We start from the raw sequence: 22,554 nt of genomic DNA, 5'->3' as shown, positions 1-22,554 counted from the left end.
ACATTTTGGGCTAAGTCCTTCTAGACTGCGCATCCCTTGTTCTCTTTCTCCCTTCAACAAAAATTCTTCAGTTCTGTGTATACTTTAAAGGATTCAACTTGTGGCTGATGTTGGCATCTTTTTTTGTTCTTAGGTTGGAAGTTGTTTAATGGGTCAAATTTTTTCTGCCATGCTAATATATATCAGGACCAGCTCCTGGTTAGCAGGCCTGAATTTTTACTAGTGATGTAATGCCTATAGAACCTTAATGGGTTTTCTGTCAATTTTGCTTCAAGAGTACTTTCTGGGATAGAAGTCAAGGGTCAGTTCATTTTCTATTTCTCTATTTATTCTTGGGGGCTGATTCTTAAGAGTTGCAGTTGGGTCTGAAAATTAACTGCTGGTTTGTAAATTAACTAGTAATTATTTATAAAGTAAAAATGCTGAATTTTCTCCCCATCTGTATATCTGTAAAAAATGAAGCTAGTTGAAATTGTTGAGAAAGTAAGTGCAATTTCTCCTCTTTATCTTGCTGAGTTAAAAAGAGATTAATGCTTTTTAACATTAATTATGTTTTTAGATCTGAATTTTTTGGGGGGGAGCCATGCTGCATGGCATGTGGGATCTTAGTTCCCTGACCAGGGATCAAACCCGTGCACCCTGTATTGGAAGCACGGAGTCTTAACCACTGGACCGCCAGGGAAGTCCCTAGATCTGAATTTTTAGATCTAGATTATTATTCAGTATTTTAAAAATAACATGAATAACATGAAAATAATCATTGTAATACACCACATTAACAGAATGAAGGAGAAAAAACAAGTTTATTTTAATGATACAGAAAAAGCATTTGACAGAATTCAATACCCTTTCAGGATAAAACACTCAACAAACTAGGAATAAAAGGAAACTACCTCAGCATTTTAAAGACCAAATATGAAAAATTCACAGCTTACATTGTACTCAGTGGTGAAAGACTGAAAGCTTTTCCTCTAAGTTCAGGAACAAAACAAGGATGCCCACTTTCACCACTTCTATTCAACATAGTATTGGAAGTTTTAGCCACAGCAATTGGGTAAGAAAAAGAAAGAAAAGGCAGCCAAATTGGAAAAGAAGTAAAATTATCTTCATTCACAGACAACATGCTTTTATATTTAGAAAACCCTAAAGAGTCCACAAAAAACTTTTAGAACTAATAAACAAATTCAGCAAAGTTGCAGGATACAAAATTAACACATAAAAATTAGTTGTGTTCCTATATGGTAACAGTCATCAACCCTAAAAGAAAGTTATGAAAATAATCTCATTTATGGTAACATCAAAAAGAATAAAATACCTAGGAATACTTACCCAAGGAAGCAAAAGATTTGTACCTTGAAAACTAGAATGTTGCTGAAAGAAATTAAGACACAAATAAATGGAAAGATGTCCCATGTTCATTGATTGGAAGACTTAATATTATTAGGATATCAATATTCCCAAAATTATCTATATATTCAGTGCAGTTCCTATCAAAATCCCAGGGATGTTTTTTGCAAAAATAGAAAAATCTATCTTAAAATCATATGGAATCTTACTGGACTCTGAATGGCCAAAACAATCTTGAAAAAGAAGAACAAAGAAGTCTTATACTTTCTGATTTCAAAACTTACTACAAAGCTACAGTAATCAAAATGTGTGGTACCAACATAAAGACAGACATATAGAGAGACATATACACACACTAGAGAGCCTTAAAAGAAAACCCTCACTTATATGGCCAAATTATTTTCAACAAGGGTGCAAGACAATTCAGTGGGGGTAGAATTTCCCCAAATGGTGTTTGGAAACTGGATACTCACGTGCAAGAGAATGAATTTTTAGACCCCTACCTCATACGATATATATAATAAGTGAAAAAATGAATCAGAGACCTAAATGTAAGAGCTAAAACCATAAAGCTCATAGAAGAAAACTTAGGATAAAAACTTCATGACACTGGATTTGTCAGAGGATTCTTGGATATAACATCAAAAGGTGAGCAACAAAAGAAATAATTTAGACTATGTCAAAATTTAAAACTTCATGCATCAAATGACACTGTCAACCAGTGAGAAGGCAACCCACAGAGTGGGAGAAAATATTTTTAATCATATATCTGATACAGACTCTCCGGAATATATAAAGAACTCATATAACCCAATAACTAAAAACAGCCCAATTAAAAATGGGTAAAGACTTAAATAGACATTTCTCTCGTTTTATACATAGACATTTCTCTTGTTTTATACTTCAGTAGTGAGTAATATTAGGGCCACTTATGATTGGATGGTAAGTTACGCTAGGGAAAGGGATATCCTATATCTACTTATTCCCCAGGTAGTAACTAATGGGTAAATAGTTTTCCAAAATATATCAAGTGAACCACATCATTAGAAATTTGTTGAAATTTCTGTCTTGTGTATGGTGTCATATCTGGATATCTCTTTTTTTTTTTTTTTTTGCCACAAAACATGGCATGCGGGATCTTAGTTCCCTGACCAGGGAACAAGCCTTTGCCCCGCTGCAGTGGCAGCATGGAGTCTTAACCACTGGGCTGCCAGGGAAGTCCTAGTATCATATCTGAAATAAAAATATCTTGGGTTGACTAAATAGCAGAATTGATATAACAGAAGAAAGAGTCAAAAGTTGAAGACAGATCACTAGAAATTAGTCAATTCTTAGAATAGAGATTAAAAAGAAAAGTGATGAACAAAGCCTCAGATCTTGTTGGATGATACGAAAACATTATGTCCACGTAACATATATATTTTAGGGCAGAAAAAATACTTGAAGACATTATTGCTGAAAACTTCCCAACTGATGAATGACTTAAATTTATAGATGAAAGAAACTCAATGATCCCCAATCAGGATAAACTGAATGACTAAGTACTGAAAGAAAATAATTGTTAACCTAGAATCCAGTGAATCCAGTGAAACAATGAAGATGAATAGAGACATTCTCAGGCAGAAAAAAATAGTAGAGTACTTCTAGCCGATCTGCTTTAATGAAAGGCTAATGGAAGTTCTCCAGGCTGAAGGGAAATATGTGATGGATTTTGAGGGAGACCAATAGAAATGGTAAATATCTGGTAAGCATAAAGGACTAATTTTATCCTCCTAAGTGTCCCATTGTCTGAGAGGTTTTCGATGGATGTAGATATAAAATATATGATGGCTATAACATAAAGAGTAGTGGGGAGGTCAGATTGAAAGGTTTCTACATTTTATTTGACCTTGTGAAATATTAACTCTAAGTAAACTGTGGAAGGTTTGACATATCTTGACTTACCTGTGTATATGTATCTGTCAACTGTGTTTGTGCATCTATGTAATTATCTGGTAATCTCTAGAAGAAGAACCAATAAAAATTATACAAAAAGATATAGCCGAATAGTCAATATAAAAATTAAAGTAAAAAAGAAAAGTTAAATTATTAAATACTAAAAAATTTCCAAATAATGAGGGTAACAGCAATCAGAACAACAAAACACAGGGAATAAACAGAAAACTGATAATAAAGTGGTAGACCTGAATATAACTACATCAATAATTATATTAAATGTAAGTGATCTAAAGTCACCAACAAGAGAGACTGTCATATTTGATGAAAATATCAAGATGCAACTGTACGTTATCTAGGAAAGCCCCACTTTTAATATAAAGGCATAGATAGATTAAAAATATAAGGATAAAAAATATATGCTGTGCAAACACTAACCAAAACATAAAACAGCAACTCCCACCCCTACCCTAGCACTTCCCATTTCTCCTGCAGTTCTTTATCTTTCTATATAGTACCCTTGTTACCACCTCACATACTATATTTGTTTTTTGCCCCTCACCCTCATTAAAAGGTGAGCTCCGATGGGTAAAGACTATATTGTTCACGGTTGTATCCCCAAGGCCTAGAATAGTCCCTGGCATGTAGTATCCTCTCGGCAAATATCTGTTGAATGAATTTGACTACAGGTTTTTTTTTCTCCCTTGTGTATTAACATGTTTTTGAATAGCATTCTGTAGAATAAAGTTGGGGAAGCCTTGGAGTAGGATATCATAGGATAGGATCTCTGACTTTAGGTAATTACTGAATGACTGAAGGAAGGGGACCTAGAGAACATTTAATCCCTCTCTCCTCATTTTACAGATAAGAAAATTGTAAAAGTCATATAAAGATACTTTAGTTGAACTATTTCGTGAACCTTCTTTAATACTCAGAAGGTTTCACAGAATACTCAAATAATTTCACAGGTAAAGAAATAGAAAATGAAAAGACTAGTTTGTATTAGAGTGTCCTAAAGCTGTCATGTAGAAAGGTCTTCTGAGATATTGTTAACTGGGATTATTGTTGTTTAAAGTGTCACATAGTATTTATAAAACATTTCTGTAAATTTATAAAACTAATGCCTTCTACCTTTTTAAGGTAGTTTTTTAGGTTTCTTAGATAATTCATAAAGATCCCTTTTTTTAAAATGGTATTTTAGACTTTATATATATATTTACTTAGTTTTTGATGTGGACCATTTATAAAGTCTTTATTGAATTTGTTACAATATTGCTGCTGCTTTATGTTTTGTTTTTTTGGCCCCGAGGCATGTGGGATCTTAGCTCCCTGACCAGGGATTGAACCTGCACCCCCTGCATTGGAAGGCAAAGTCTTAACCATTGGACCGCCAGGGAAGTCCCAAGATCCCTTTTCCAAAAAATTATCCTGTAGTTAAAACTTTATTTTGTGGCTACCAAAGTCCGTACTATTAAAAGACATAAAGATATATTCTGGGAATGAGAGTGAAGGAAATGGAAATACAGGTAGACATAAAACTGAAATAAATAGAAATAAAAGGTAACACATAGGAAATTCTAAATGAAAAACGTAGATTAAAAAATTCTAGAGGAAATTAGGATTGGATGCCATAGTGGGCTAGGTGTTAGGAGATGGCTCTAGCAAGGGAGAATGATTAGAATTTGATGATACTCTAGATAGAAGGGTAGAACTTAGAAAAGTAAAAAGAAGTGGGTTGGGGGCATGATATGAGCACCAGCATAGAGGAGCCAGAGAATGTGCAAGAAGTGAGTGGATCAGTTTACTTTTATAATAACATTGGTGTAGAACAATAATGGTTGATGAGCTTAAAAGGGATGTTAATGCAATTAAGTCATTTGAATAGTAAATGAAATAGTTTGGACTCTTAGGCAGTCAGGGGCTTTTGAGATCTTTGAGGGGGAGCTGACGTGCAAAGTGGTAGTTTGAGCATATTAAACTGTCGGTGATGTACGTTATGGACAGAAGGAGGAGATTGTTGGAAAAGTCCTCTGTAGGTGATACTGATCTATAGTAGGATAGTAACAGGAGAAAGGGATTAATGTGAGTGTGCTAAGAATTCACAACAGGACCTGGTTACTGTGTAGATGTGAGGAGAGACCAAGATAATTTCATGGTTTCTGGTATCTGGGAAAATTGGTGGAAATAGGAAATTCTAGCACGAATGCCATTTTATCAGGAAAAATAGCTTTGGTTTTAGACATAGCAAGTTTTGGATGAGAAAGACATCTAATAATGTTCAGTTAGAGAAGTGGAACTAGGGCCTAGAGTTAGGGCTAGAGTTTGGGGAGTTGATCCCTGTAGAGGTAGGAGTTAACATGTTGAGGGTGAATGAAATCTCAGGCGTTTCAGAGATTGTAGAACAGTGTAGCCTGAAAAGATGTTGGTGCACAGAACTTTAGTGGGGAAAGGAAGAGGACCTGGTGAAGGGAACTTTGAAAAAAAATGGTTGGAGAAGTAGGGGAATCTATAAAAAGAAAGCCGAAGGAGAAAGAATTATTGTAGTTTGTTTAAAATAACATTCATTCTCTATCCCCACCCCCATTGCAAAAGCATTACATCTTTAATGTAAGAACTTGGAAAATAAAGAAGAGTACAAATATTTAAAAAGTGTTTACAACACCATTAGCCAGAGAAAACTATTGTAAATATTATGTCTTTAAATTACTGTTTCTTCCTTAATATGTCTATGTGTATTTATATTGATTCCCAAGAGATTGTTTGTTCTTTGCTGCAGGTAGTCGGAATAAATAAGGTGACTCAAAAAGAGTTGTTTGTTAACTCTATAGCTTATTTGTTTCTGTAGCGTAGCTTCTAAATATTTAATGTATGTAGAATTTATGTTTTTTTTAAATGACTAATTTTTAAAAAGTTTCAGCCCTAATATTCCACTTTTATTCTTCAGATGATTGCAAAAGGGAAAAATGCATCTGACCTGTTTCCTGCTGTTGTGAAGAATGTGGCCAGTAAAAATATTGAGGTACTGTTTTGATTCATAATTTTCATGATTCCTTTTGTTGTGAAAGAATCATATACTTTTCAGTTACTTTGAAACACAACACATGATAAGATACTTGTGACACTAGATTTTCGGTACAGTTACAATGTCCGTAATCTTAAATAGGTGATATAGAATACAAAGTAGATAATCTTAGCGTAGCTTTGGAATTTTGGTGGAGAATATGAAAAGTAAAATTGAGATTAATTCACCTGGGTGAAGGGTGGTAACTTGTTGAATATTCTTAGAAGCCAGTTTAGTTGAAATTCTGCTCTAGGGACTTAATTTTAAGATATCATTATGTCCAGTGAAACAGACCTAAATTCCTGCAGTATCAGGGCAGGGACTGAACCCAGGTGTTGTAACTCCAAATCTAGTGCTCTTCCTGGAGCATCTTAGTTCTGATAGACCTTGCCTCAGTATAGTAGGAGGTGAGCAGAAGGCAGGATGTAGTGGGAACCTTCAATTACTGGTCCCTGTATAGGCTTGTACATGGAATTTGAAACAGAGGAATTCACAGATCTTTGAGGCCACCGTAATTAATGTTAGGTCAAATGGACTAATGACTTCTAATAGAGTGCAGAAGAAAAATAGGAGCCAGTGTAGAAACCATTGAGAAAGATGAGTAGTATGAAAAGTTCAATGAAGAGAATTAGAGATTAATGTGAGCAAATGCCTTGTATTTCAAAAGAACAGAAGGTTGTAATGAAGATTGAATGGCCACATCTGTCATGAGTCTCAACTTCAACTGATGTTGGTAGTGATTGTCTGGGGGTATGTTGGGAGTGTTTGTTTTTGAGGAGGGTGTGTTTACTAGGAAGTAGGAGCTAGTGATATCTGCACGAGAGTGAAAATGCCAGCACACATGTTTCATATTTGCCCATACTAGCAACTGTGAGCATCAAGAAATAAGCCTAGTCCTCTTTTTCAGTCTGGTAAATTTGGGAGAAGCAGCAGTCTCCATTGACGAATATTTTCAAGGACCTGGTGACATCAGGGCAGGATGTTTTAGGTGGAGGGAAATGGAGTATAAGTAGTAGAAATTAAAGATAAAGGGAAGTTTTTTCACTTATAATCGAGTATTATTAATATTACTCTTGAAGCTGTACCTCTGTTTATTCTGTAGGTGCTTGCTCTAGGGGCTACAATGTATATATTTAACTTACTACAGTCTACCACTAGGATTTACATATACATTTTTAAGTTATCACAGTCTAGTTTCAAATAATTATACCCCTTCATATATTCTTACATCAGTAAATTTCTATTTGCTCCCTCCAGCCTGTTCCCATTTTATGCATTTTACTTCTAAATATGCTAAAGCACCCTAAATACATGGTTATTATTTTTACTTTAAAGAATCAGTCATCTTTTTAAAAGATTATCAAAGCATAAATAACATGTTACAAACTTCTCGCTTTTAAAGTGTACAGTTCAGTGATGTGTAGTGTATTCACAGAATTGTGCAATCATCACCACCATCTAATTCCACAACATTTTTATCACCTCAACAAGGAACGTTATATTCATTAGCAGTTACTCCACAACACCCCCTCGCCCTAGGCAACCATTAATTTACTTTTTGTCTCCATGGATTTGCCTACTCTGGGCATTGCATATAAATTGAGTTATACAGTATGTGCTTTTGTGTCTGACTTCTTTCACATAGCATAATGTTTTCAAGGTTCATCCATGTCATAGTATGCATCATTACTCTATTGCTCCTTTTTTGCTGAATAATATTCTATTGTATGGGTATACTGCATTTTGTTTATTCATCAGTTGATGGACATTTGGGTTGTTTCCACTTTTTGGCTCTTGTCAGTAATGTTGCTGTAAACATTCTGTACAAGTTTTTGTGTGCACGTATGTGTTCACTTCTTTTGCATATATACCTTGGAGTGATACTGCTAAGTTATAAAATAACTTTGTGTTTAACATTTTGAGGAACTTCAAAACTGTTTTCCACAACAGCTGTAACCACTTTATGTTTCCATCAGCAATGTATGTGAGTTCTGGTTTCTCCACATCCTCACCAACACTTATTTTCCTTTTAGTAAAGAAAAATTATTGTCTGTCTTTTAGATTGTATACTGTAGTGGGTGTGAAGTGGTATCTCATTGAAATTTTGATTTACATTTCCTTAATAGAAAATTGTTGAGAATCTATTGGCCAGTTGTATATCTTCTTTAGAAAAATATCTATTCAGATCCTTTTCCCATTTTATAATTGGGTTGTTGGTCTTTTTATTGTGTATTTTTAACAGTTTTTTATGTATTCTGAATACTAGACCCTTATCTGATGTATGATTTGCAAATATTTTTCTCCTGTTTTGTGGGTTATCCCTTTATTTTCTTGATAATGCCCTTTGAAGCACAGAAGTTTTTAATTTTGATGACAGCTATTGATATATATATATATTTTTTTGCTTATGCTTTAGAGGTCATATCTAAGAAACTGATGCTTAATTCAAGGTCACAAAGATTTACACTTGTCTTTTTTTTCTAAGGGTTTTATAGTTTTAGCTTTTATATTTAGGACTGTGATCTGTTTGGGGTTAATTTTTGTGTATGGTGTCTTCATGCAACTACTGATCTGCCTTCTGTCAGTATAGTTTTGTTGTTTCTAGAATTTTTTATAAATCAAATCATACAGTATAGAAGCTGTTGTGTTTGACTTCTTTTACTTAGGCTACTGAGTTTCATCTCTGCTGTTTCATGTGTTCATGTTTTGTTCCTTTTTTTGCTATAATATGGATATTTCACAGTTTTTTAATTTACCAGTTGAAATACACTTGGATCAAATAAAATGCTATTTATGGGCATGTATTTTAATTTTTCTTGGGCAAGTACCTAGGCTTAGTTGTGTTGCATTGTCTGGGAAGAATATGTTTAATTTTTAGAAAATAGTACCATGTAGTTTTCCAAAGTGGCTGTGCCCTTTGCATTCCCACCAGGAATGTGTGGAGTTCCAGTCAGTTCATATCCCTTTCAACACTTGATCTTGTTAGAGTCTGACTTCAGCCATTTTGGTGGATGCGTAATGGTGTTTCATTGTGCCTTTAATTGCATTTTCCTGATACTTAGTGGTGTTGAGCATCTTTTCATGATCTTTTTGATCAGTCGTAAAACTTCTCTAAAATATCTGTTCAGATCTTTAACCTATTTTTAATTTTTTTGTCTAGAGTATAAAAATTCTTTATATATTCTGATACAAGCCTTTTGTCAGATTGATGGTTATTTACTATTATTTATTTTTTCCTAGTCTGTAGCTTGCCTTTTTGTTTTCTTAATGTCTTTCAAAGAATAAACGTTTGATTTGATAAAGTACATTTTATCAGTTTTCTTAGTTATACTTGAGGCTTTTTTATGACCTGCTTGATAAATCTTTGCCTAACCTAATGTTATGAAGATTTCTCCCAGTTTGTTCTAAAAGTTTAAAAAGTTTTAGCTATTAAATTTTGCACTATGATCCATGTCAGGGGAGAATCCCAAGAGTACCCACAGGTTCCCTCATTCTTTGGGCTAATCCACAGGATCTCAGGTTATAGATAGATTCATAGCTATGACTTATTACACTGAAAGATGCACAACAAAAATTAGGTACTGAAAGAGGTGCATGAAGTGAAGTCCAGAGAAAACCAGATGCAAGCTTCTAAGAAGCCTCCCCAGTGATTTTCCCTGTGACATTCGATTCCTCCAGCATCACCTCTGACAAAATGTGTGAAGTGTTGTCTACTAGGAAAGTTCATAAGGGACTCAGTGCCCAAGTCTTTATTGGGGGCTGCTCGTGTACCCATTAACTGCCTAGCACATTCCAGAATTGCAGACTCTCAGAAAGTAAGCACATGTTCAGCATAAACCATATTGTTTTTATGTAAACCATCCTTATCAGTTAGGGAATGGTGGTAATACCTCTGAAGTTCAAGTTCCCAGACAACTGTCAAGGCCAACTTTATAAGTAGGCTTTCTAAGGATAGCAATCTCTGGCCTACTGTGTTAAATCTTTACTACAGAATACATTTCAAATCAGATTTTAAAAAATTAAAGTATAATTGACTTACAATATAAAATTATTTTCAGGTGTACAGCATCACGATTCGATATTTTTATACACTACAAAATGATCTCGACAATAAAGTCTAATTACCATCTGTTGCCATACAAAGTTATTACAGTATTATTGACTATATTCCCTGTGCTGTACATTACATGACTTATTTATTTTATAACTGAAGTTTGTACCTCTTAATCTCCCTCACCTATTTCACTCATGCCCCTGCCCCTTTCCCCTCTGGCGACCACCAGTTTGTTCTCTGTATCTGTGAGTCTCTTTCTGTTCTGTTTGTTCATTTGTTTTGTATTTAGATTCCTTATATATAAGTGAAATCATATGGTATTTATCTTTCTTTGTCCGACTTATTTCATTTAGCACAATACCTTCTGGATCCATACATGCTGTTGCAGATGTCGAGATTTCATTCTTTTTTATGGCTAATATTCCATTGTGTGTGTGTGTGTGTGTGTGTACACACCACATCTTCTTTATTCATTCATCTATCGATGGATACTTAGGTTGCTTCCATATCTTAGCTATTGTAAATATGCTGCAATGAATATAGGGATCATGTATCAATATCTTTTTGAATTAGTGCTTTTGTTTTCTTCGAATGTATACCTAAGAGTGGGATTGCTGGTTTGTATGGTAGTTCTATTTTTAATTTTCTGAGGAACCTACATTCTGTTTTCCACTGTGGCTGCACCAACTTAACAATCCCACCAACAGAGCACAAATGTTCCCTTTTCTCCACATCCTCACCAGTACTTGTTACTTGCTGTCTTTTTTTTTTAAGTTTATTTATTTATTTATTTATGGTTGTGTTGGGTCTTTGTTGCTGGGCACTGGCTTTCTCTAGTTCTGGTGAGTGGGGGCTACTCTTCATTGCAGTGCACGGGCTTCTCATTGCGGTCGCTTCTCTTGTTGTGGAGCACAGGCTCTAGGCACACGGGCTCAGTAGTTATGGCTCGTGGGCTTTAGAGCGCAGGCTCAGTAGTTGTGGCCCATGGGCTTAGTTGCTCCGCGGCATGTGGTATCTCCCCAGACCAGGGCTCGAACCCGTGTCCCCTGTGTTGGCAGGCAGATTCTTTTTTTTTTTTGCGGTACGCGGGCCTCTCACTGTTGTGGCCTCTCCCGTTGCGGAGCACAGGCTCCGGACGCGCAGGCTCAGCGGCCATGGCTCACGGGCCCAGCCGCTCCGCGGCATGTGGGATCTTCCCGGACCGGGGCACGAACCCACGTCCCCTGCATCGGCAGGCGGACCCTCAACCACTGCGCCACCAGGGAAGCCCGGCAGGCAGATTCTTAACCACTGTGCCACCAGGGAACTCCGTGTCTTTTTGATAATAGTCATTCTGACACATGTGAGGTAATAACTCATTGTGATTTTAATTTGCATTTCCCTGATGATTAGTGATGTTGAGCATCTTTTCATGTGCCTGTTGGCCATCTGTAGGTCTTTGAAAAATGTCTATTCAGGTCCTCTGCCCATTTTTATTTGGATTGTTTGTATTTTTTTGATGTTGAGTTCTGTGAGTTCTTTATATGTTTTTGATATTACCCCCTTATCAGTTATATCATTTGCAAATATCTTCTCCCATTCAGTAGGTGGCTTTTTTGTTTTGTTGATAGTTTCCTTTGCTGTACAAAAGCTTTTTAGTTTGATGTAGTCCCATTTGTTTATTTTTGCTTTTGTTTCCCTTGCCTGAGGAGACATATCCAAAAAATATTGCTAAGATCCATGTCAAAGAGCAATACTTATACTTTCTTCTAGGAGTTTTATGGTTTCAGGTCTTAAATGTAAGCCTTTACTCCATTGTGAGTTTCTTTTTGTATATGGTGTGAGAAAGTAGTTCAATTTAATTCTTTTGATTGTAACTGTCCATTTTCTGAACACCATTTATTGAAGAGGCTGTCTTTTCCCCATTGTGTATTCTTGCCTCCTTTGTCATAGATTAATTGACCATATAATGGTGAGTTTACTTCTGGGCTCTTTATTGTGTTCCACTGATTTAGGTGTCTGTTTTTGTGCCAGTACTATACTGTTTTGGTGACTGTAGCCTTGTAGTATAGTTTGAAATCAGGGAGCATGATACCTCCAACTTTATACTTTCTCAAGATTGTTTTGGCTGGGTCAAATTAGATTTTGTGTGTGGTATGAGGCAAGATTTACAATTCATTTTTTTCTCAGATATTCAGTTATTCTGTCACCATTTATAAAGAAGGCTATATCTTTTTCCAGTTGAATTACCTTGCCACTTTTGTGAAAAAATTTTGGCCATATAAGTGCAAGCATATTTCTGGACTCTGTTCTGTTCCATTGATCTATATGTGCGTCCTTGTGCCTATACTACACTGTCTTGTAGCCTTACAGTAAGTCTTGAAGTGAGGTAGTATAAGCACTCCAGTCTTGTTCTGTTTTCAGCCTTGTTTTGACTAATCTGGGTCTTTTGTCTCTCTGTAAAAGTGTTAAAATCAGCATGCCAATTTCTCCAAAAGCCTGTTAACTTTGATTTTGTTTACAGTGAGTTTGTAGATCAATTGGAGGGAATTGCCACCTCCACCATATAAGTCTTCCAGTCCTTGAATATGGTCTTCTGTAATTTCCCTTTGTAGTGTTTTATAGGTTTTGGTGTACAAGTTTTGAACATTTTGCACATCAATTTAGTTTTGAGTAGTTTTTGAATGCTGTGTTTTTTAAAATATTTATTTATTTTTGGCTGCGTCTGGTCTTGGTTGCAGCACAAGGGCTCCTCATTGCAGCACGCCGGCTTCTCTCTAGTTGTGGTGCGCAGGCTCAGCAGTTGTGGCACATGGGCTTAGTTGCCCTGTGGCATGTGGAATCCCAGCTCCCCAACCAGGGATCGAACCCTCGTCCCCTGCATTGGAAGGCAGATTCTTAACCACTGGAACCACTAGGGAAGTCTCTTGAATGCTATTTTAAATAGAGTTGTCTTTTTAATTTCATTTTCCAATTGGTCATTGCTAGCAAAATCAATTCTGATTTTGTGTATTGATCTTGTGTCCTTGCTAAATTCACTTATCCTGATAGCTATTTTTTTTCCTGATAGCTATTTTATCGATTTCTTAGACTTTGATACATAAATGGTCATACCACATGCGAACATAATTTTACTTCTTTTGTATCCTATATGCCTTTTTCTTGTCATATTACACTGAGTACAATCTATATTACAATGTTGAATAAAAGCAATGATAGTGGTTTTCATTGCCTTGTTCCTGATGTAGAAAGCATTGAGCCATTTACCATAGAATATGATACAAGCTATAGGTTTTTTGCAGATGCCTTTAAGCATATTGAGGAAGTTCTTTTTATCCCTTGTTTGCTGAGAGTTTTTAATATGAATGAATGTTGAATTTTGTCAAATCTTTTTTCTGTAAGTACTGAAATTATCATAGGATTTTTCTCTATTCTCTTCATATGATAAATGACTGGGACTAATTTTTAAATATTAAACCTTTCTGTTCCTGGGATAAATCCCTAATGGCTATGGTGTATTAATCTTTTAGTGTATTGTTAGAATCGATTTGCTAACTTTTGTTAGGAGTTTTGCATCTATATCTTATTGAGGGATTTTTTTTTTTGTCTCATGATGACTTTGATTTTGATATCAGGGTAACCAGTTAATACTGGATTTTAAAAATGAGTGGGAGACGGGCTTCCCTGGTGGTGCAGTGTTTGAGAATCCACCTGCCAATGCAGGGGACACGGGTTTGAGCCCTGTTCCGGGAAGATCCCACATGCTGCGGAGCAACTAAGCCCATGGGTCACAGCTACTGAGCCCACACGCCTCGAGCCTGTGCTCTGCAATGAGAGAAGCCACCACAATGAGAGAAGCCTGCACACTGCAACGAAGGGTAACCCCCTCTCACTGCAACTAGAGAAAGCCCACGCGCAGCAACGAAGACCCAACATAGCCAAAACAATAAATAAATAAAATAAATAAATTTATTAAAAAAAATGAGTGGGAGAGTGTTTATCCTTTTTTCTCTGATAGAAAATGTGTAGAATTGGTATTGTTTCATTCTATCTAATAATACCAAATAATTGGTATTATTTCATTGTTACTATGATGTCATCTGGGCTTGGAATTTCTTTTATGCGAAAGTTTTAAATTATGAATTCAAGTTGTTTATTGGTATAGGCCCGTGTGGAAACTAAACTCAGCAAGGCTTGGGTTGTGCAAACCCTGAACACTTCCAGGTCTGTTTTCTTTTTTTATTTTTCTTTTTATTTATTTATTTATTTTTGTCTGCGTTGGATCTTTGTTGCTATGCATGGGCTTTCTCTAGTTGTGGCGAGCGGGGGCTACTCTTCGTTGCGGTGTGCGGGCTTCTCATTGCGGTGGCTTCTCTTGTTGCAGAGCACGAACTCTAGGCACATGGGCTTCAGTAGTTGTGGCACGTGGTCTCAGTAGCTGTGGCTTGTGGGCTCTGAGCGCAGGCTCAGTAGTTGTGGTGCACGGGCTTAGTTGCTCCGCAGCATGTGGGATCTTCCCGGACCAGGGATTGAACCCGTGTCCCCTGCATTGACAGGTGGATTCTTAACCACTGTGCCACCAGGGAAGCCCTCCAGGTCTGTTTTCATGATTGTTTATTGGTTGGCTCTGGTGAACTGATCTCTTTGAGTGTTCTGTCAGATAAGAGTGAGCCATGCTGTGTCAGTTTATCCAAATAGTATATACTAAAAGTGTTTGTAGTAAACACTTGCTTTCCTTATCATGGTCTGGAGCTTCAGTTACTGATCTCTTACTTACTGATGACAATATATGTAGGCATACAGTGCCTACATGGTTGATCCCTAATAAAAACCCTGGGCCGTCTGTCTTAAGCAAGATTCCCTGGTTGGCACCACTTTGTACATGTTGTTACACGTTGTTGCTGAAGGAAGTATTTTTATGTGACTATGCTTGTGGGTGGACTCTTAGAAGCTTGTGCCTTGTGTCCTCTGGACTTCACCCCATGTGCCTTTTCCTTTTGCTGATTTTACTATATATCCTTTCACTGTAGTGAGCCATAACCATGAGTGTAACAACTTTCTGGGTCCTGTGAGTCCTTCTAGGCAGCCATTAAGCCTGAAGGTAGTCTTGGTGGATCCCTAACACAGCGCTATTTAGATTCTCTATTTCTTATTGGATTGTGTTAGTAGTTTTTCTTTTAAGAAATGAATCCGTTTCATCTAGGTTGTTTATTGGCATAAAGTTGTTAATTATAGTTCCTTAGTATCCTTTTAATGTCTGTAGCTTCTGTAGTGATGTTTCCTCTTTCATTCCTGATATTGGTAATTTTGTCTTTTCTCTCTTTTTCTTCATCAGTTTATCTAGAGGATTATCAACTTTATTGACTTAAAAAAACCCAGCTTTTGGTTTTATCAAATTTCTCTGTTTCCTGTGTCATTGATTTCTTTTTGGTATGATTATTGACTTTTGTATTTATCTTTTTATTTCATCCTTCTACTTAATTTGGGGTTTTGTTGTTGTTTTCTATCATCTTGAGTTGGGAACTCAGATCAAATCTTTCTGTGAATATAAGGCTTTTAATACTGTGTCTTTTCCTCTAAGCACTGCTTTAGTTACTTTCCTGAATTTTTACTTGATTTGTTTTCATTGTCATTCAGTTAAAAATATTTTCTTTTTTTTCATTTCTATCATTTTTAATAGCACTTTACAATTCTCCGCGTACTTTTTAAATTTTTTTATTTATTTATTTTTGGCTTCATTGGGTCTTTGTTGCTGTGCACGGGCTTTCTTTAGCTGTGGAGAGCAGGGGCTACTTTTCATTGCAGTGTGTGGGCTTCTCACTGTGGTGGCTTCTCTTGTTGTGAAGCACGGACTCTCGGCACGCGGGCTTCAGTAGTTGTGGCACGTGGGCTCTAGAGCTCAGGCTCAGTAGTTGTGGTGCATGGGCTTAGTTGCTCTGCGGCATGTGAGATCTTCCAGAACCAGGGCTCAAACCCCTGTCCATTGCATTGGCAGGCGCCAATGACCTGTGGTGCATAACCACTGCACCACACCACCAGGGAAGTCCTCTATGTACTTTTTTAAATTCTTTTTTTAATTGAAGTATAGTTGATTTACAGTGTTGTGTTCATTACTGCTGTACAGCAAAGTGGTTCAATTATATACACACACACACATAAATATACATTCTTTTTTTAAAATATTATTTTCCATATGGTTTATCATAGGGCAATGAATATAGTTCTCTGTGCTATACAGTAGGACCTTGTTGTTTATTCATTATATATAAAAGTTTACATCTGCTAACCCCAAACTCCCACTCCATCCATCCCCCTAAAAATATTTTCTTATTTTATGATTTCTTTTTTGACTTATGGTGTATTTAGAAGTATGTTGTTTAATTTCCAGATATTGGGGGAGGGTTATCTCATTATCTTATATTGTTATTGCTTTGTAATATAATTCCTTTTTAGTCAGGAAACATCATTCTCTTAAAATTTTATGAAGACTTGTTTATAGCTAATCATCTAGTTTGTTTTGGTATGCATATCACGTGCAGTGGAAAAGAATGTGTATTCCACTTTGGGTTGTAATGTTCTATAAATATTATTTAAGCAAATGTGTTGTTTAGATTTTTAAAATGTTTTTACTGACCTGTTGTCTAGATGTTCTACCAGTTGCTGAGAGAGGGATCTTAAATCTCCCAATCATGATCCTGGAATTGTTCATTTTTCCCTTTAATTTAGTCATTTTTTGCTTATATTTTGAAGCACTCCTATTAGGCATAGCTCTTTTCAGGTGTTCCTGATGAATTGCCCCTTTATCCTAAAATAAACTCTTCTTTTTCTCTGGTAATACTTTTTTGTCTTAAAGTCTATTTGATTTCTTGTTATTAATATTGTCATTCCAGCCTTCTCATCTCTTTGTATGGTATATCCTGTTTTCATTCATTTCATTTCATTCATTTGTTCCTAGCCTGTGTCTTCATATCTATTTGTGTCTCTTATTGACAGCATCTAGTTCCATGTTTTTCCCACCCATTCTGTCAGCCTCTGCCTTTTAATTGGAGTGTTTATTCTGTTAACACTTGATGTATTTATTGATGTGGTTGGATTTGAGTGTAGTATTACATGATTTCTTTTTTTAAATTTGTCTCCTTTATTTTTGTTCCTCTCTTCTTCTTTTCCTCCTTTTTATAGAGGAAATCACACTTAAATGTTTCCTGTTTTTATTTTTAACCTGTACTTCTTTGCATTTTTTTTAAGTGTTGGCTGTATCCATTCTTAACTTTTCACAGTTGGATTATAGTTAATGCTGCACTTCTTCACATAAAATATAGAAATCTTACAACTGTATACATCCATATATCTCCTTTTATGTTTTAGTTATTAATTTATCACATTTATATAAGTTAAAAGCATCACAAGGGACTTCCCTGGTGGCACAGTGGTTAAGAATCCATCTGCCAATGCAGGGGACACGAGTTCAAGTCCTGGTCCATGAAGATCCCACATACCGTGGAGCAACTAAGCCCATGCGAGCCAAGCTCACAGCTACTGAGCCTGCGCTCTAGAGCCCGCGAGCCACAGCTACTGAGCCCGCATGCCACAACTACTGAAGCCCGTGCGCCTAGAGCCCATGCTCCGCAACGAGAAAAGCCACCACAAAGAGAAGCCTGTGCACCACAACTAGAGAAAGCTCACCTGCAGCAGAGAAGACCCAACACAGCCATAAATAAACAAATAAATAAATAAAAAAGAAGCAAGCAAGCATCATAAAACAGTACAATTTTTCCTTTAAATATCAATACTTATGACATAAAGAAATTAAAAGAAAAAACAGAAAAGAGTATTTATCATTTATTAAGATGTTTATCCTGTCCAGTGTTCTCTTTGACTTCTAAGGATCCAAATTTCTATCAGTATCATGATCCTCCTGCCTTAAGACCTTCTGTTGGCTTTTTCTGTAGTGGAGGTCTGCTAGTGATGAATTCTCTTACTTTTATCTGAGAATGTTTGCATTTTACCTTCATTCCTAAAGAATTATTTCATTGGTCATAGACTTCTGGATTAAGTTTCTTTTTGTTTCAGCATTTTAAAGATGCTTTGAAGACTCTTCTCCCCTCCATAATTTCTTATGTAAAGTCCCTGTTAACTGGATCATTCATCTTCCTACGTAATTTGTAATTTTTCTCTTGACACTTTCATGTTTTACTCCATCTTTGGCTTTTGGTAGTTTGACTTTGGTGTACCTTGGTGTGATCTTATTCCTGTTCATTTGGTTTTGTGTGTGTTGAGCATCTTAGTTCTATAAATTACTGTCTTTGATCAAAAGTAGGAAATTTGGGGCCATTATTTCTTTTCTTTTTCTTCTTTCTATAAATTTTTTTATTTTTATTTTTGGCTGCATTGGGTCTTTGTTGCTGCACACAGGCTTTTCTCTAGTTGGGGCGAGCAGGGGCTACTCTTCGATGTGGTGTGCAGGCTTCTCATTGGGTGGCTTCTCTTGTTGAGCATGGGCTCCAGGCACACAGGCTTCAGTAGTTGTGGCACTCGGGCTCAGTAGTTGTGGCTCGCAGACCCTAGAGAACAAGCTCAGTAGTTGTGGCACACAGGCTTAGTTGCTCCACAGCATGTGGTATCGTCCCAGACCAGGGCTCGAACCCATGTCCCCTGCATTGACAGGTGGATTCTTAACCACTGTGCCACGAGGGAAGCCCTGGGCCATTATTTCTTCAGATAATATTTGCCCCCTTCTCTTTTCTCTTTCTGGTATTGAAATTACATATATATTATATTGTTTTATTTTTGCCTGACAATGTATGAAACTTTGTTGGTTTTTTTAGATCTTTTTGTGTGTGTGTTGTTTACATTAGGTAACTTTTACTCACCTGTTTTCAAGTTTGCTTACTCGTTCTTCTGTCCTCTCCATTTGATTAAGTACATTCATTTTTATTTTAGAAATTGTATTTTTTCATTTTAGAATTTCAGTTTGTCCTTTTTTTAATCCTTTCTGTTTCTTTGCTGAGATTTCCTCTATTCTTTATTAATGGAAAGCACATTTTCTTTTACTTAAGTGTAATAGTAGCTCTAAAATCCTCGCCTGCTAGTTCCAGTATGTTTTTCTCAGGCTTTCGTTTAGTTAATTTCCTTTTCTTGTGTGCATATGTTCCATTTTTTTAGTTTTTCATATATTGGGTAATTTGAGTTGTATCTTTTGACATTATGAATATTAAATTATGTTGGTTCTGTATTCTTTTATATTTACTCCATAGGTGGTGTTTTTGTTTTAGAAAGCAGTTATTTTGACAGGGTTCAAGTTGCAAATTCTGTTGCTTAGGCAGCAACTTCAGTCTTATATTTTTTGTCTTTTGCTGAGCTGCTTTGAGTCTATTCTGATCTTGCATGGTTCAGGAGTTTGATAGATGTGGGTAGAGATTACTTGAAGAGTAATTATGATTCATATTGTCCTGATTTTTGTTTAAATTGTGTTGGGTTTTCTTGTGATGCACAATTAAGTTATATGGAATCATTTGATTCTTTCAAAGCATACTTTTAATCTTTGGTAAGGGGTACGGAAACACCTTTAGTCTAGACTAATGTAATCCCATTATTAAAGCAATGCCCTTCTTAGGATTCTGCTCAATGATACATGTATTTATGAGATACTTTCTCTCTGGCTGGTGGGAATATGAACTTTTCCCAGCTTTTTGTGATCTTTGAGACCTGTTCTGCCTACTTCTTTCCAGTGTTTTTTGGTCTGGCCTCAGGTAGTTTCATCTTACTCATGTGCATGACAGTGCTTAGCCCACAGTATGATGGTTCTTCTCCGCAGAATGCACTCTCTCTCTCTCTCTCTCTCTGAAGTGCCCTCCTCTTTGTTATTCTGCTCTGCAAATTCTAGCAACCTTGGCCTCTGTGAACTTTGATCACTGTCTCCTCAGCACAGTGAGTCTTCTGGATTCTGTTTGAGTTGCCTCCCTTTCCTGGTAGACTCACCCTCAGTTGAAGGGCTCACATTGATTTTTTTCCCTCTCTCAGGGTTCACAGTAATGTGCTGCCTGTTGTCCAACATACGAAAACTTCTGTTTCATTTTTTGCCCCTGATTTTCTGTTTCATTAAGGTAGGAAGGGTAAATCAGATCTCTCAGTTATTATTTCTATATTATAGCTTTATATCATAATCTGTAAATATTTTTAAAACCTTAAAATATACGGAACGTTATCAGTCAAATGAAAACATTAGTCTCAGTTTTCCCTACTTTCCATGCAGAATTTTCAGTTTGTAACTGGTGACATAACTTGAAAATTCTCTTCTTCTTTTCCGTCCTTACATCACAGTTCTGTAACGGTGTCTTGTAATGCTTTATAGCCAGAATATACTGAGTGAGCCACATGTCATTAGCAGTTTTATAGTCAGTACTTAGGTATTTATAGTTTGAAAAACAAGACATTTTCTAATGAAAAGATTGCATCGGTACAAGAAAAACAGTGTATAGGGCTTCCCTGGTGGCGCAGTGGTTGAGAGTCCGCCTGCTGATGCAGGGGACACGGGTTCGTGCCCCGGTCCGGGAAGATCCCACATGCCGCGGAGCGGCTGGGCCCGTGAGCCATGGCCGCTGAGCCTACGCATCCGGAGCCTGTGCTCCGCAACGGGAGAGGCAACAACAGTGAGAGGACCGTGTACCGCAAAAACAAAACGAAACAAACCAAACAAAAAATACCCCAGAGTGTATAAAATAATCATGACCTGAGAATGATGGTAGAATTTTTTAAGTGGAGCAATAAGATCAGCCAGGTCACACTTCATTTGTATTATACAAACACAAGGTTGATGTGATGTAGACTCTAAGCTATTATTTTTACACTGTGCAGTAGATTGGGTGTTATTGTGTCTCATATAAGGAAAACGAGTAGTTTAAATAATCTTGCATTTGCATGTTCAAAATCTGGAAAAGTACACTGAAGTATATGTTATACAGTTTCTAGAGTACACATTTCTATATACAAAATGAATTATTTTCCTATCATAACTTTTTTATTAGAATAATTTATATTATAGAATTTTAAAGATATGTACTTTAAAACTACTTTTTAGATACATTTTAAAGTACACTTCATTTTTTTGTTAGATAGTAAGTACATTACATATTTCAAATAGGTGAATTTTGCTGCCAAAATGAATAGGCATTATAGAGTGAATTTGACTAACTTGGGTAAATTAAAATCAAAACACTTGTACACTTATTGTCAACTTAGGAACTAAGATAAATTAATTAATATTGGATTTAAATAACTTGATAAACCATCCTTTCTAAGATTCTAATTAATGGGAGAAGTCTAGACTGCACATGTAATCTTATAGTATTTGCAAAGTTTACTTATGATTAATTTAGCAGATACTTATTAAGCACTATTTATGTGCTTGTTACCATGTAAATATAATTGAGTTATTTGTAGTGAGGTGGATGGACCTAGAGACTTGTCATGCAGAGTGAAGTAAGTCAGAAAGAGAAAAACAAATACCGTATGCTAGCACATATGTATGGAATCTTAAAAAAAAAAATGGTTCTGAAGAACCTAGGGGCAGGACAGGAATAAAGACGCAGACATAGAGAGTGGACTTGAGGACACTGGGAGGGGGAAGGGTAAGCTGGGGCGAAGTGAGAGAGTGGCATGGACATATGTACACTACCAAATGTAAAATAGATAGCTAGTGGGAAGCAGCTGCATAGCACAGGGAGATCAGCTCAGTGCTTTGTGGCCACCTAGAGGGGTGGGATAGGGAGGGTGAGAGGGAGACGCAAGAGGGAGGAGATATGGGGATATATGTATATGTATATCTGATTCACTTTGTTATAAAGCAGAAACTAGCACACCATTGTAAAGCAATTATACTCCAATAAAGATGTTAAAAAATAAATAAAATAAAAAGTTTATTAAAAAAATATAATTCTGAATTGATAGTTCAGTTAAACTGTCTTTGACTTGTTATGGCCATGATATCTGAGCTTCTAATTTGATATGTACATTAGTTTTATGGCTTCTGGTATAAGAAAGTTCAAGTAGCTGAAAAAGAAAAATCAAGATTTCACTTAGAAAATTTGTGAGCTGTAGGTAAAGCTTGTCTTAGCGTTACTGGGAATACAGTCTCTCAGTAGCAACAATGATTGCTAACACTTAAAAAATGCCGTCTGTG

At 36.2% G+C, this 22,554-nt stretch overlaps 1 protein-coding gene across 3 annotated transcripts in view; it reads left to right on the top strand.

The window, feature by feature from the left end:
• Positions 1-22,554, top strand: part of AP3B1 (adaptor related protein complex 3 subunit beta 1) — a 276,365-nt gene that overhangs the window by 44,792 nt on the left and 209,019 nt on the right. For all 3 annotated transcript variants that reach the window (XM_089909045.1, XM_022594378.3, XM_089909046.1), the window contains one exon: positions 6,227-6,301. In XM_089909045.1, coding sequence (XP_089765171.1) covers positions 6,227-6,301 — 75 coding nt within the window. The remainder of the gene's footprint in view (positions 1-6,226; positions 6,302-22,554) is intronic.

This window comes from Delphinapterus leucas, chromosome 3 (assembly GCF_059928025.1).
Source record: "Delphinapterus leucas isolate spDelLeu-1000000601 "Yukka" chromosome 3, BTC_Dleu_Yukka2, whole genome shotgun sequence".
Lineage (NCBI taxonomy): Eukaryota > Metazoa > Chordata > Mammalia > Artiodactyla > Monodontidae > Delphinapterus > Delphinapterus leucas.
Note: the sequence above shows the minus strand (reverse complement) of the source record. Positions and strands in the feature narration are given on the sequence as shown.